This window comes from Rhinopithecus roxellana, chromosome 17 (genome assembly GCF_007565055.1).
Source record: "Rhinopithecus roxellana isolate Shanxi Qingling chromosome 17, ASM756505v1, whole genome shotgun sequence".
Classification (NCBI taxonomy): Eukaryota; Metazoa; Chordata; class Mammalia; order Primates; family Cercopithecidae; genus Rhinopithecus; species Rhinopithecus roxellana.
The window spans coordinates 43,456,531-43,469,455 of record NC_044565.1 but is presented as its reverse complement, the minus strand read 5'-3'; the positions used below and the strand labels follow the sequence as shown (position 1 = coordinate 43,469,455).

At 33.7% G+C, this 12,925-nt stretch overlaps 1 protein-coding gene across 2 annotated transcripts in view; it reads left to right on the top strand.

The window, feature by feature from the left end:
- VRK2 (VRK serine/threonine kinase 2) overlaps window positions 1-12,925 on the top strand; it is a 105,366-nt gene that overhangs the window by 32,590 nt on the left and 59,851 nt on the right. For both annotated transcript variants that reach the window (XR_004054278.1, XM_010377648.2), the window contains exons 3-7: window positions 530-579; window positions 1,630-1,699; window positions 3,057-3,144; window positions 5,392-5,497; window positions 6,677-6,769. Coding sequence is in view for 1 of the 2 variants with exons in the window: in XM_010377648.2 (XP_010375950.2) it covers window positions 530-579; window positions 1,630-1,699; window positions 3,057-3,144; window positions 5,392-5,497; window positions 6,677-6,769 (407 nt within the window). In the remaining variant the exon portion in view is untranslated. The remainder of the gene's footprint in view (window positions 1-529; window positions 580-1,629; window positions 1,700-3,056; window positions 3,145-5,391; window positions 5,498-6,676; window positions 6,770-12,925) is intronic.

The following is a 12,925-nucleotide window of genomic DNA, read 5'->3' as shown; positions in this document are numbered from 1 at the left end:
CTCATTTTAACTTTGCTTATTCTAGAATTTTGTCAAGTATGAATTGTTTTGAACTTTCTACTTAAATTGAATCAATTTTTATTTCTGAATCATTGTGGATTCTAATTTAGTGCAACTGAATCAATGGATTTTACTGTGTATTATATATTGGGTTTAATGCTATATATGTATAAAATATTTTCCCCCACATTTTGGATCTATATGATTCATATTGTCTATTGATTCTGTATTTAAATATTTGAATATGGTTTATGATAAAGTGTATCAGCTGTGATGTCAGGCAGTTTTGAGTTTCTATCTCTAATGTATTACCTCTTAGTGAGCAATTTATTCATTCAATGTCTCAAACTTCAGTAGTATCTTGTATAAAATGGAGATGATTTATTCCTACTACCATAAAAGGTTATTGGGATGATATAATAAACTTACATATGTAAAGTGCTTTGCATAGTGTTTGGGATATGGTAGGTATTCAGTAATTGGGAATAACTATTTTTCTCCATTGTGTGTGTGTGTGTTTTTTCTACAGCTTTCCCCACAAATAAACCAGAGAAAGATGCAAGACATGTAGTAAAAGTGGTAAGTGTTGCTCATAGATTTGTATTTCACATATATTTGACTTTTTCCTTTTCTGCTTTAAGAATGTTTTGGCTGGGCGCGGTGGCTCACACCTGTAATCCCAGCACTTTGGGAGGCCAAGGCCGGCGGATCACAAGTTCAGGAGATAGAGACCATCCTGGCGAACACGGTGAAACCCCGTCTCTACTAAAAATATAAAACAATTAGCCAGGCGTGGTGGTGGGCACCTGTAGTCCCAGCTACTCAGGAGGCTGAGGCAGGAGAATGGCGTGAACCCAGGGAGACAGCTTGCAGTGAGCCGAGATCGCAACACTGCACTCCAGCCTGGTCGACGGAGCAAGACTCTGTCCCGCCCCCTCGCCCCCCCAAAAAAGAATGTTTTTCACCTTAATTTTTATAACTATTGCCTTATCAGTAAACCTAATGTTATGATCTATTTTCACGTTGTTAAAACATTAACACTGGAGAACCTTTGTTTTTCTGTATTGCCAACTATTACCCTGATGTGTTATCTGTCTAGCTATTCTTTCTCTTTCCCTCCCAAATGTCCTCCCACCCTCTCCACCTCTCTAATCAAGATGGTAAGGTCCTTAAAGGCAAGCATAGGATTTTATTTCTTTTTGTGTCCCCTGTACCTAGTATAATGAATGAAATACAGTAGACCATTCAGTAAAGGTATCATGTGTGACTGGATCACAAGGAGAGTTTGCTGTGTATCACCCGGATGTATATGTTGGTATACAGTGAGTGTCTGTGTATGTTTATGTATACAGTTCTCAGTGCTTTTAATAAGTGTTTTCTGTAAGAAAACTACTTTTATGTGTAAGACTGTATAGGGATAGTGGTACAATATGTTGTTTAAAAATTAGATTCTTCAAGTTTATTTAGTGTTTTCTGAGATTTTTAGTGGAAATCTGGTGCCTATGTTTTATAAAAAGTGATTCAAGTACTATTATATACTACATATATATGTTCATATTTTCACAGTTGAAATAATTCCCTCTTTAGGATTATTTTTTTCTAGTAAAATTAATTATTCTTTTTTTATAGGAATATCAAGAAAATGGCCCGTTATTTTCAGAACTTAAATTTTATCAGAGAGTTGCAAAAAAAGACTATAGTAAGTAAAATTAGCAAATCAAGCTACTTCCATATATGTGCTTGCTAAAGTGAGTGTTGATATTTTGGTCTTTTTCTGGCCTTCTGGAAAATTCTTTTCAATAGAAATTTTATTGTAAAGTGATACAGTTAACTGTTACAACATATAAAAGCAAGACAGATGGTATACAAATCTTGACATGACATACATAATGGGTTATATATTTTAAGTCAAAGTTGTTTCTACTACTTTACATAAAATGTTAGGTTGTTAATCTAAGCTACCAAGAGTTCCCTAAGTGTAAAAGATAGTAGAATGAAATTATTTCTTTTACAGTAAACCATTTGGATAGGACGGCTATAAGGAAAAAACATTAAAATGGGAAGTAGATAAATGTGTAAAAAAGGAACGATTGTAGAATGGATTGGGGCAAGGTGTGTGGAAATGATTAAACTTTAAGATGTTTAAGAAAATGTTAGAAACTTGAATGTTGGAAAATTAATTGGAGCTGGATACCAAGTGTAAGAATGACCAGTTAGAAGATTTGAATGGGAAATGAATATGAACAGAGAGGAAAAATAACAGCATTTTATACATGTGATATGAATGGGCTAAGAAAAACATTAAAGAAGTAGACAGGAGTAATGACTGTATAGTCAAGGTCCTTTACATCATGTTTAAGAGTAAGAATGATGGGTCTGGCCTCAATATTTAACTTAGTTTTTCTTAATAAAGTCTTCTAAACATTAAGACTGTAGTCTTTACTAATTGCTTAAACTGTGTCAGAGTGACAAATAGAATCCATTAAACTTGATTGTTTTCAGTAGAGCTGTCTTAAACATAAAAACATAGGCTACAGTCATGAAAAAATGATGAAAGTTAACTGATTATTTAAGTGGATTTGATTTTTTGTAAACTAATCAAAACCAGTTTTTGTATAAAATAATTTCAAAGTAGGATGGTTTTTCTGCCCAATTTGTTTTTTGTTTGTTTGTTTGTCCATTATGGTTTTAGATTTTGAAGTAATAGAGAAGAAAAAGCCATCTGTCTGCTGATCCTTTGGCAGTTAACATATGTTACGTTTAGAAATTTAGCTAGCATATAAGGTAATGAATTCTTTTTCTGAAACGTTAATATATATGGTATCAATATACAAAGACTATGACTTGTTTTTATTGATTTAATTTTAAAATTTCTAATTTTTTGTTAATTATAGTGGTAACAGTTTGAGCCTATTAGAAAGAGATGTTTGATTGAAAAAAATTATCTTCTAGGAAGATCTAATTACTTTTTTGGTTAGCTAAATAAATTTGTAGAAAGGTAAGAAGTATCTTTTGAAATAACATGAATCTTTTTAAAAATAAATTTGTCTTTGTAGTCAAAAAGTGGATAGAACACAAACAACTTGATTATTTAGGAATTCCTCTGTTTTATGGATCTGGTCTGACTGAATTCAAGGGAAAAAGGTAAAATGGAATTATTATAATCAAATATTTCTTTATAACTATTCCTTATGTGGTCTATGAGTTAACTGTTGCCATGTAACAAATTACCAAAACATATTGGCCTATAACCACAAGCTTGTATTGTCTTAGTGTCTGTGGGTGAGGAGACTGCAAGTGGCTTATCTGGATGATTCTAAATCAGGATCTGTAATAAGGATATATAGTCAGCTGTCTGCTGGGTTACATTAATTTCAAGGCTCATCTGGGGAAGTATTTGTTTTCAAGCTTACTCATGTGGCTACTGGTAGGCCTAAGATCTGCTTTTAATTTACTTATGTGATTGTTGGCAGGCCGTCTTACTTCCTGACCATGTGGGTCTTTGCATAAGCTACCTGAGTGTTACGAAAAGGAGCTGGCTTTCTCTAGAGCAATTAATTGGGGGGAAGGGGAGAGAGCATGCACACAAGTGCATTCAAGAAGGAAGTCATTGTTTTTTGTAATCTAATCTTAAAAGGGATATTATCACTTCTACTTTATTCTCTTTGCTAGAAGCTAGTCACTAGGTAGATCCATTGGTCCTGAGAGAGTAGAATTAAGTTCTATCTCTTGAAGAGAAGCACAACAAATAAGTTATAGAAATATCTTTAAAACCACCAAATATGGCTAGTCCTATATATAATTTATTAATAGTGTTTGAAAAAAGAAAAAAAGTCTGTCATTTTTTATTTACCCTTTTGTGCCAGAGATTTTTATGTACTTTATTTTTTGTCCTTTGAATAGCCTATTAAAATAGGTGATATTATTTTTATTTCATAGATGAGAAAATAAGCTCAAATGTCAGTATTTTGTTCAAATGGTCTCTAACATGCTTTAAATAAAAAAAAAAAAGCAAGCAGTAATCTTGAAGTAAAGGACTGCCACTAGGGGACTGAATGACTAATTGAATCTTGGTATGTCCATATCATGTCATATGTAGCTCATTAAAGAAGTCCATTAGAGGCCGGGCGCGGTGGCTCAAGCCTGTAATCCCAGCACTTTGGGAGGCCGAGGCGGGCGGATCACGAGGTCAGGAGATCGAGACCATCCTGGCTAATACGGTGAAACCCTGCCTCTACTTAAAAATACAAAAAACTAGCCGGGCGTCGAGGCGGGCGCCTGTAGTCCCAGCTACTCGGGAGGCTGAGGCAGGAGAATGGTGTAAACCCGGGAGGCGGAGCTTGCAGTGAGCTGAGATCTGGCCACTGCACTCCAGCCTGGGTGGCAGAGCAAGACTCCGTCTCAAAAAAAAAAAAAAAAAAAAAAAGAAGTCCATTAGAGCTATACTAGTTGCCTTAGAAGGATTTTGATATGAGATACTACTGAAAAAAGTAAGATGGAGAAAGTACTTATAATATCACATTTTTGTAAACCAAATTCTTAAATGTTTGTGTTTGTGTATGCATACATAAATATAGAATAGGGGCTGATGTGGATATATAAATGAAAGGAAGGAAAGAAGGTATGGAAGGTGCCAAACAGAACAGAAAAGGAAGAAGTGCACTTAATAAAAGACATGTTTATAAATGTATAGAAAAGGTAAACATGATCTTATCAAGAAACAAATATAAAATTCATGTGACTGGGCACGGTGGCTCAGGCCTGTAATCCCAGCACTTTGAGAGGCTGAGGCGGGCAGATCATGAGGTCAAGAGATTGAGACCATCCTGGCCGACATGGTGAAACCCTATCTCTACTAAAAATACAAAAATTAGCTGGGTGTGGTGGTGCACACCTGTAGTCCCAGCTACTTGGGAGGCTGAGGCCGGAGAATCGCTTGAACTCGGGAGGTGGAGGTGAGCCAAGATTGTGCCACTGTACTCCAGCCTGGTGACAGAGTGAGACTCTGTCTCAAAAAACAAAAACCAAAACCAAAAAAAAAAAAAAAAAATCGTGTGGACAATAATTTGTTCAAGGCCATATGACAAGAAAGTCATGGAGTCAAAATGAATTGCATTCAGTACTATCTAATTTAAAAAGATTTTTTCATTATGTAAAACAGTGTGAATGGTTCAGTACAGCCTTCTCTTCTATAAAACCAGCTGCAAAGTAAATACTGAGCAGTTTCTGCAAAAGAATAGCAGAATTATGAATGCGCATTCATTCTCTAATGGGTTTAGATTGCATTATACCTAGTTAGGTTGAGTGTGATTTTTCTTGTTTCAAATTAAATAGACAGTTTCAAGCATTACTTTCTCAGGATGATCTCTTTTTGATGCTTCTTTCTTACAGTTACAGATTTATGGTAATAGAAAGACTAGGAATAGATTTACAGAAGATCTCAGGCCAGAATGGTGCCTTTAAAAAGTCAACTGTCCTGCAATTAGGTATCCGAATGGTAAGAAAGAATTACTTATTTCACATGCTCCATTTCCAAATTATTTTCTTCTTACAATATAGAAATCTTTTCCCTTTGTGGAATTATTAGAGAATGAAGGATTATTGCCCTAGAGACATCAGTTGTTAGGAGAAGAGGCTATTTTGGTGAAATTGATAACAATGGGCTCTGTAAGTAACAGAATGTGCTGTGTCTGGCACTGCAAACTCAATTAGGTTTTGGTTCTCCAGTCTGATCTTCTTTTTCCTCAGAGCTTTGTTTTACATAGCAGAACAAGCTTTCATTGCTGTAAGAATAACCTTTCTTTTGTCAGTTTTAACAGTGCAAATTATGGCGAAATATGTTGTCAGCCATTTTAAACATGTGATGGTGGGGGGTGCTATAAAGTCTTTATTATGAGTTTGGGATGGTGGCAATAATTAGTTGTGGCAATGAATAAAATATACTTTGCCAAATCAAAGGCAATGAACTCTCAATAGCACTCAGGCATACGTTTGTTTATGCTACATATTTGTCTTATATGTTTGGTGTTAAGTCTCATTTTTTCACTTTCAGTAGCATGAAGCTGCTTATGCCAGATTGGGATGCAGCAAATACAATGCATTAATTTTCTCATTTATCCATCCTCCAAGCCAGCAAATGTTTATTTAGTACTAAGTGTATGTAACATGCAAGGCTGAAGGGCTTTAGAGATGAAGCTAACGAGTTTTCTATTACCATACAGAGGAAGAATACCTTTCCCTTTGCTCATGGACATGGCATTTTGTTCTGAGATTCTCAAGGCTTGATTTATAATTATTTCTTAGGTGAGGAATTGCTGAGTGGGCTTCAGTATTATTTCACCATAGATCTCTGATTTTATGCTATGTTTTTCCTCTTTGTGCAGTGCGGTTTGGCTCCTGGGCTATCAGGAATTAGGCATAAGCATTTTTGAATCCTGATTTTCTTCCATTGGAACTTCAACTAAAATACTTGATTTTTGAGGATCATTTTACTTTTTTCTAGGATGAGCAACCAGAAGATGTGATATTTTAGAATAACCAGTAATTGTGAAATACATCTCTCTGTCATTGTTAATATGAAAAAAACCCACGTTATTCTATATTCAAAATGTTGGAATTCATCATGAGTTCTAAATAAATAGCAGTATAACCTTATTTTATCTATTTATTTTCACAGTTGGATGTACTGGAATATATACATGAAAATGAATATGTTCATGGTGATATAAAAGCAGCAAATCTACTTTTGGGTTACAGAAATCCAGACCGGGTAAATACATACCTTTGCTTTTAATAAAGGTCTTTAATGTATGAAACTGAAACATTCAGAAAACAAACTTCTAACCCAGAAGAGTTTACAAATGAGGGCATAACATGATGAATGTTGTAATTTATCTTACCTGCTTATCTAATTTAATCTTTGTACCAAACTAATGAATAATTAGGATGAGAAACTGAGAGTCAGAGGGGTTAAGTAATATGTTAATGGGCACATAGTTAAGAAGTGGCTGAGCAGGAATTTGCATTTCTGAGCAAATATAGATAAAGAAGCATCAAAATCTAGTGGGAATAGAGATGGATTTATGTAGAGGTTAAAACGCTGTCACATTAGTTCATCATTTCCTACTGTATAACCAATTAAGTTTTAAGCAGAGAGGCCGGGTGTGGTGGCTCATGCCTGTAATCCCAGCACTTTGGGAGGCTGAGGTTAGTGATCACTTGAGGTCAGAAGTTCGAGACCAGCCTGGCCATCATGGTGAAACTCTGTCTCTACTAAAAATACAAAAATTAGCCAGGTGTGGTGGTGGGTACCTGTAATCCCAACTACTCAGGAGGCTGAAGCAGGAGAATTGCTTGAACCCAGGAGGCAGAGGTTGCAGTGAGCTGAGATGGCGCCATTGCACTCCAGCCTGGGAAACGAGAGAAGCTCCGTCTCAAAATAAATAAATAAATAAATAAATAAATAAATAAATAAAAGGTTTTAAGCAGAGAAGCTTTTCTATGAAAACATTGTGTAATGATGAAAATACTCTGTTTGACTGTCCAATATGGTAGCCATTAGCAATATGTGGCTTAGTACTTGAAACGTGGTGAGTACAATACCAACTGCTAATGGGTATCTGGAGTAACAGGAACTCTGATTTGTTGCTCATGGGAATGCAAAATGATACAGCCACTTTGGAAGACAGTTGCGCAGTTTCTTAGAAAGGTAGACACTCTTAACATACCAAGCAGCAATTGTGCTCCTTAGTATTTACCCAGATGAGTTGAAAACTTCCATCCACACAAAAACCTGAACATGAATGCTTATAGTTGGTTTATTCATACTCATCAAAACATTGAAGTAACCAAGATGTCCTTGAGTAGGTGAATGGATAAACTGATACATCCAGATTCATTGCTAAATAGAAGTGAACTTTTGAGCTATGAAAAAACATGGAAGAAACCTAAATATATTTTGCTATGTGAAAGAAGCCAATCTGAAAAGACTCATTACTATATAATTTCAACTGTATGATATTCTGGAAAAGGCAAAACTATAGAGACAGTAAAAAGATCAATTTTTTACTATCTCCATGGGTTAGAAGGGAGAGGAAGGATGAATGAGTGAAGCACAGTGGATTTTTAGGTCAGTGAAACCATTCTGTATGATACTATAATGGTGGATACATGTCATCATTTGGTCATTAAGATCCATAGAATGGACAAGACCAAGAGTGAACGTAATGTAAACTGTGACTTTTGGATGATAATGATTGTCATTGTAGGTTCGTTCATTCGCTGTAAAAAATGTGCCACTCTAGTGAGAGATGTTGATAGTGGAGAGGCTTTCTGTGGGCTTGAGGTATATGGGAACTCGCTGTATTTTCCACTCAGTTTTACCTACATTGCTCACCTAAATCACACCTAAAACTTCTGTAAAAAATATAGTCTGTTTAAAAAACATAGATTATATTTTTAAATATTAAAATATTAATATTGAGAAACGGAATTTTTAATTTAACTTAATTTAAATTTAACAATATACCTAGTTGTTACTGTATTATCACATGTTTAAAGAGTTAAATGAGGCCGGGCGCGGTGGCTCAAGCCTGTAATCCCAGCACTTTGGGAGGCCGAGGCGGGCGGATCACGAGGTCAGGAGATCGAGACCATCCTGGCTAACACGGTGAAACCCCGTCTCTACTAAAAAAATACAAAAAACTAGCCAGGCGAGGTGGCGGGCGCCTGTAGTCCCAGTTACTCGGGAGGCTGAGGCAGGAGAATGGCATAAACCCGGGAGGCGGAGTTTGCAGTGAGCTGAGATCTGGCCACTGCACTCCAGCCTGGGTGACAGAGCGAGACTCCTTCTCAAAAAAAAAAAAAAAAAAAAAAAAAAGAGTTAAATGAGTCTATAAAAAATTAGAAAAAATGTAATTGAATATTTGATCTCTGCATGGGTTAAATTTCTAAATAAAAATACAAGAGAACAAAAATCTTAATTGAAAATATTGACAGCTTTAAAATTTTAAGATATCTGTATATTTAAAATTTCTTCAAAATGAAAGGTGAATGAGAAACTGGGAAACAGATTTATAACAAATACTTGAGAATATCTAGCCAGTACTAAAAAAATAATAAGAAGAAAAACACAAAATACCTTGTTAAAGCAGTGATCGAAAGGAATGAATAAACAGAACAGAGAAGGAATATGACTGTCCTAGAAACAGGAAAAAAGGCCACCTTTGCAAAAAATGAAAAGATAAGGGGACCAAAACAGCGAGACACCCTTTTTAAAGGACTTATCAAATTTGAGAGGTCTAAAATAATAGTCTGATAATATTGAGGCTGATAAAGGTACCAGCACTTTTAGAATGCCCTTTGGGAATGTAAATTAAATGGGTATAGGAAAATAAAGTTAGTGAAAGGGAAATTTGGCAATATCTGTATACTTTTTAAAGATTAGGTTTTTTGAGATATAATTTACAAACAGTAAATGTCACCCTTTTAAATGTACAGTTTGATATGTTTTGACAGATAACCACATCTGTAACCACAACTGCCACCAAGATGTAGAGCATTTGTTTCATTCCCAAAGGTTCTCTCATTCTTGTCATTCCCCTTCTCCTGGCATTGCTCCCAGGCCCTGGAGATGATTTCTGTCCCTATATTTTTACATTTTCAGGAATGGTATGTAAGTGGAATTATAACGTATGTACTGTTTTATGTCGGTCTTCCTTCACTTAGCATAATGCTTTTGAGATTTATTTTTGTAGGTCATTAGTAGTTTATTCCTTTTTATTGCTGAGTAGTATTCTACTGAAAACTGCGACGATCTCTGTTCACCTGTTGATGGCTATCTGGGTTGTTTTCAGTTTTTGACAATTATAAGTAAAGTTGCTATAAGCCAAGCATTCACATACAGGCTTTTGTGGAGATATATGTTTCATTTTCTTTTCAGTAAATAACTAGGAGTGGAATTTCTGGGTCATATGAAAGTGTATGTTTAACTTGGAAACTGCGAAGTTGTTTTCTGGAGTGATTGTGCCGTTATACATTCCCGTCGGCAATGTGTGATATTTCATTTGCTCCACCTGGTTTCATTTTTTAAACTTAAAGCTCTCTTATTCATGAGAGTTTATTATAAGTAGTTTTCCAGTTGTTCTAACACTATTTATTTTAAAATATATCTTTGCTTCAGTAATATTAGTTGCTGCTTTTGTTATATACTCAGTTTCCTCGTGTACTTGGTTTTATTTCTGTACTTTCTGTTGAATCCCACTGATTTGTCTATTTATATAACAATACCAGCCATAAATACTGGTGCATTAATTTCCGAAGCTTTATAATGTAATTTAACATTGGATTGGACTAGTAGTTCCCTGTAGTTCTTCTTTTTCAGTGTTATCTTAGCTATTTATACTGGATTTTCTGTATTATTTTGTTTAGTTTCATTTAAAAAGAATACTTGTTGGCATTTTCATTGAAATTACATTAAATTTTAAAATTAATTTGGGGTGACCTGACATTTTTATGATGTATAGTTGTTCGTAGAACAACAAGGAATGTTTTTGTTTTTCATCAATTTTGCATTAGGTCCTTAGAATTATTTTAAAGCTTTCCTCTTACTAGTTTTGCATATTTCTTATTATGTTTGTTTCAAAATATACCTTTTTGTTGATATTGTCAATGGATTTGTTCTATTATTTCTTATGATTTTTGTTTATATATATGAAAAATTTTATTTCCCTGCATTAATTTTATATCCTGTTAATTTACGGAATTATTTTGTGGTTCGGAGCAGTTTTAGTAATGGTCTTTAGAGTTTTCTTAGAAAACTGTCATATGCAAGTAGATACAGTAGTTTTTCTTCTTTTACAGTTCTTGTATTTGATTTGTCTAATTGCATTGTCTAGTACATTCAATACAGTATTAAGTAGTAAGAAAGGTAGTAATCATCTTTTACTTGTCCTAATCTTATTGGAAATGCCTGAAGTATTACCCCATTAAATGTGATGGTGGCTTTAGGACTAAGGTTTGTGTATATGTGTGTGAATATATGTGTGAATATGAGTGTGTGTGTATCTGTTTATAAAGTCTAGAAAATATCTGTCAACTCCTATGTTCTTGAATGTTTTTTATTTTTATGGAATGAGTATTGAATTTTTTCCGAGTTTTGTTTAACATCTATAGAAATAATCATATTTGTCTCCAATCTTTTAATGTGGTATATTACTGAGCTTCTAATATTGAACCAACCTTACTTTTAAGGAATAAATCTCAATTTGTTATGGCATAATATTAGTATAGTGTTGAAGTTCACTCATATTTTATGAAGTGATTTCATATTGATATTCATAAGTGATATTGATCTATAGTTTTCTAATTTTGTTTTATTTTTATCATATTCTGCTACCAATATATTTTGTTCATGAAAAGGATTTGGAGCTTTTATTTTCTGTGTTTTAGAACTATTTCTGTTACATTGGAACCATCTGGTCTTTGAATGTGAAACTATTGGATTCTTTTGCTTTTCTGTGAGGTAATTCTTTGTGATTCTCTACTTTTTTCTGTGGAAATTGGTTGTTTAAGTTCTTTATCTCTATTTGGGTGTCTATTTTAGTTGTTATACGTGTTAACTGTTTTTTCAAATTTATTCATGCTGTGGTCTGCATTGTAGTTTCTTATGACTTAAATTTTTCCTACTCCAATGATTGTTTCTGTCTAGTTATTTTAAATTTTATTTTGTTTTCTTCCTTTTTCTATCCTGGTGAAAGTGACCAGTAGTAGTCCCTTTTGTTAATTTTTTAACAAAGTTCAATTTTGATTCATTAATGAGATTTTTTCTTTTTTCTAATTATTAATTTCTGATTTTTTCTTTATTAAGTCTTCATATGTACTCTTTTAATTTTACCTTTCTCTTCTTTTTCTAGTTCTCCAATTGGGTATCCTTCCATAAGAGTTTAAGGCTATGAATTTTCCTCCCTTATTGTTTTATATTATATCTAATTGATTTTGATATATAATGTTTTTGTTCTCTTTATTCTTTTGGAAAGTTTGTATTTTTCTTTCACCAAAAAAGTAGTTCAGTAGGAAATTCTTAAATTTGTATGTGGAAGGGCCTTTAAATACTGTTTTTATTAATGCCTAGACTTTTCACAATATTATTATGATATTGTTTATAATAAGTTTACTCTTTGGAATCCTCTGATGCTTTAATTGTGACTTAAAAGCTGATCATTTTTTGTCAGTGTTCCATGTTTGCTTGAGAAAAAGGTAGTCTTATTTTATGAGTGTAAAATGCAACAAAAATCCAAAAGATCTACCTTATTCACTATATTGTTTATGTCATCTGTATCTTTATTTACTTTTTGTCCACCTAAGCTGTTTTGTGCTAAGAGTGGTGTTTAAACGTCTACTCTTATTAGTGTGTCTCTGTCTCCTTGTTCTATAGTTTTTTTAAATAAAAATTATTCCTGTGCTATTTGGTATACATTTGTTACTATATTTGTTGTGTTTTCATCTTGTTTTATGTGTTTTTTTTTTTTAATCCTATATTTTTCCAAGTTTTTTAGGGGGAGAGGGACTATTTATGAAAGTTTGTAATTTTTATTGTAGTACTTGCTACAATAGTGATAGTATCGTATTTAGTAGAGTAAATGTAGTTCGTCCCCTATACTGGTTTGGTTAAAAATATAAATTAAAATTTTAAATTAAATTATTTAATTGTATTAAATCATGTACCATATTATGATGTTTTAGTCAACAATGGACCACATATACAACAGTGGTCCTGTAAGATTATTATGGAGCTGGAAAGTTTCTATTGCCTAGTAATATCATAGCCATAATAATGCCATAGGGCAACACATTGCTCATGCGTTTGCAGTAATGCTGGTATAAACAAACCTCTGCTGCTGTTTGTACACTGTATAATACTTGATAA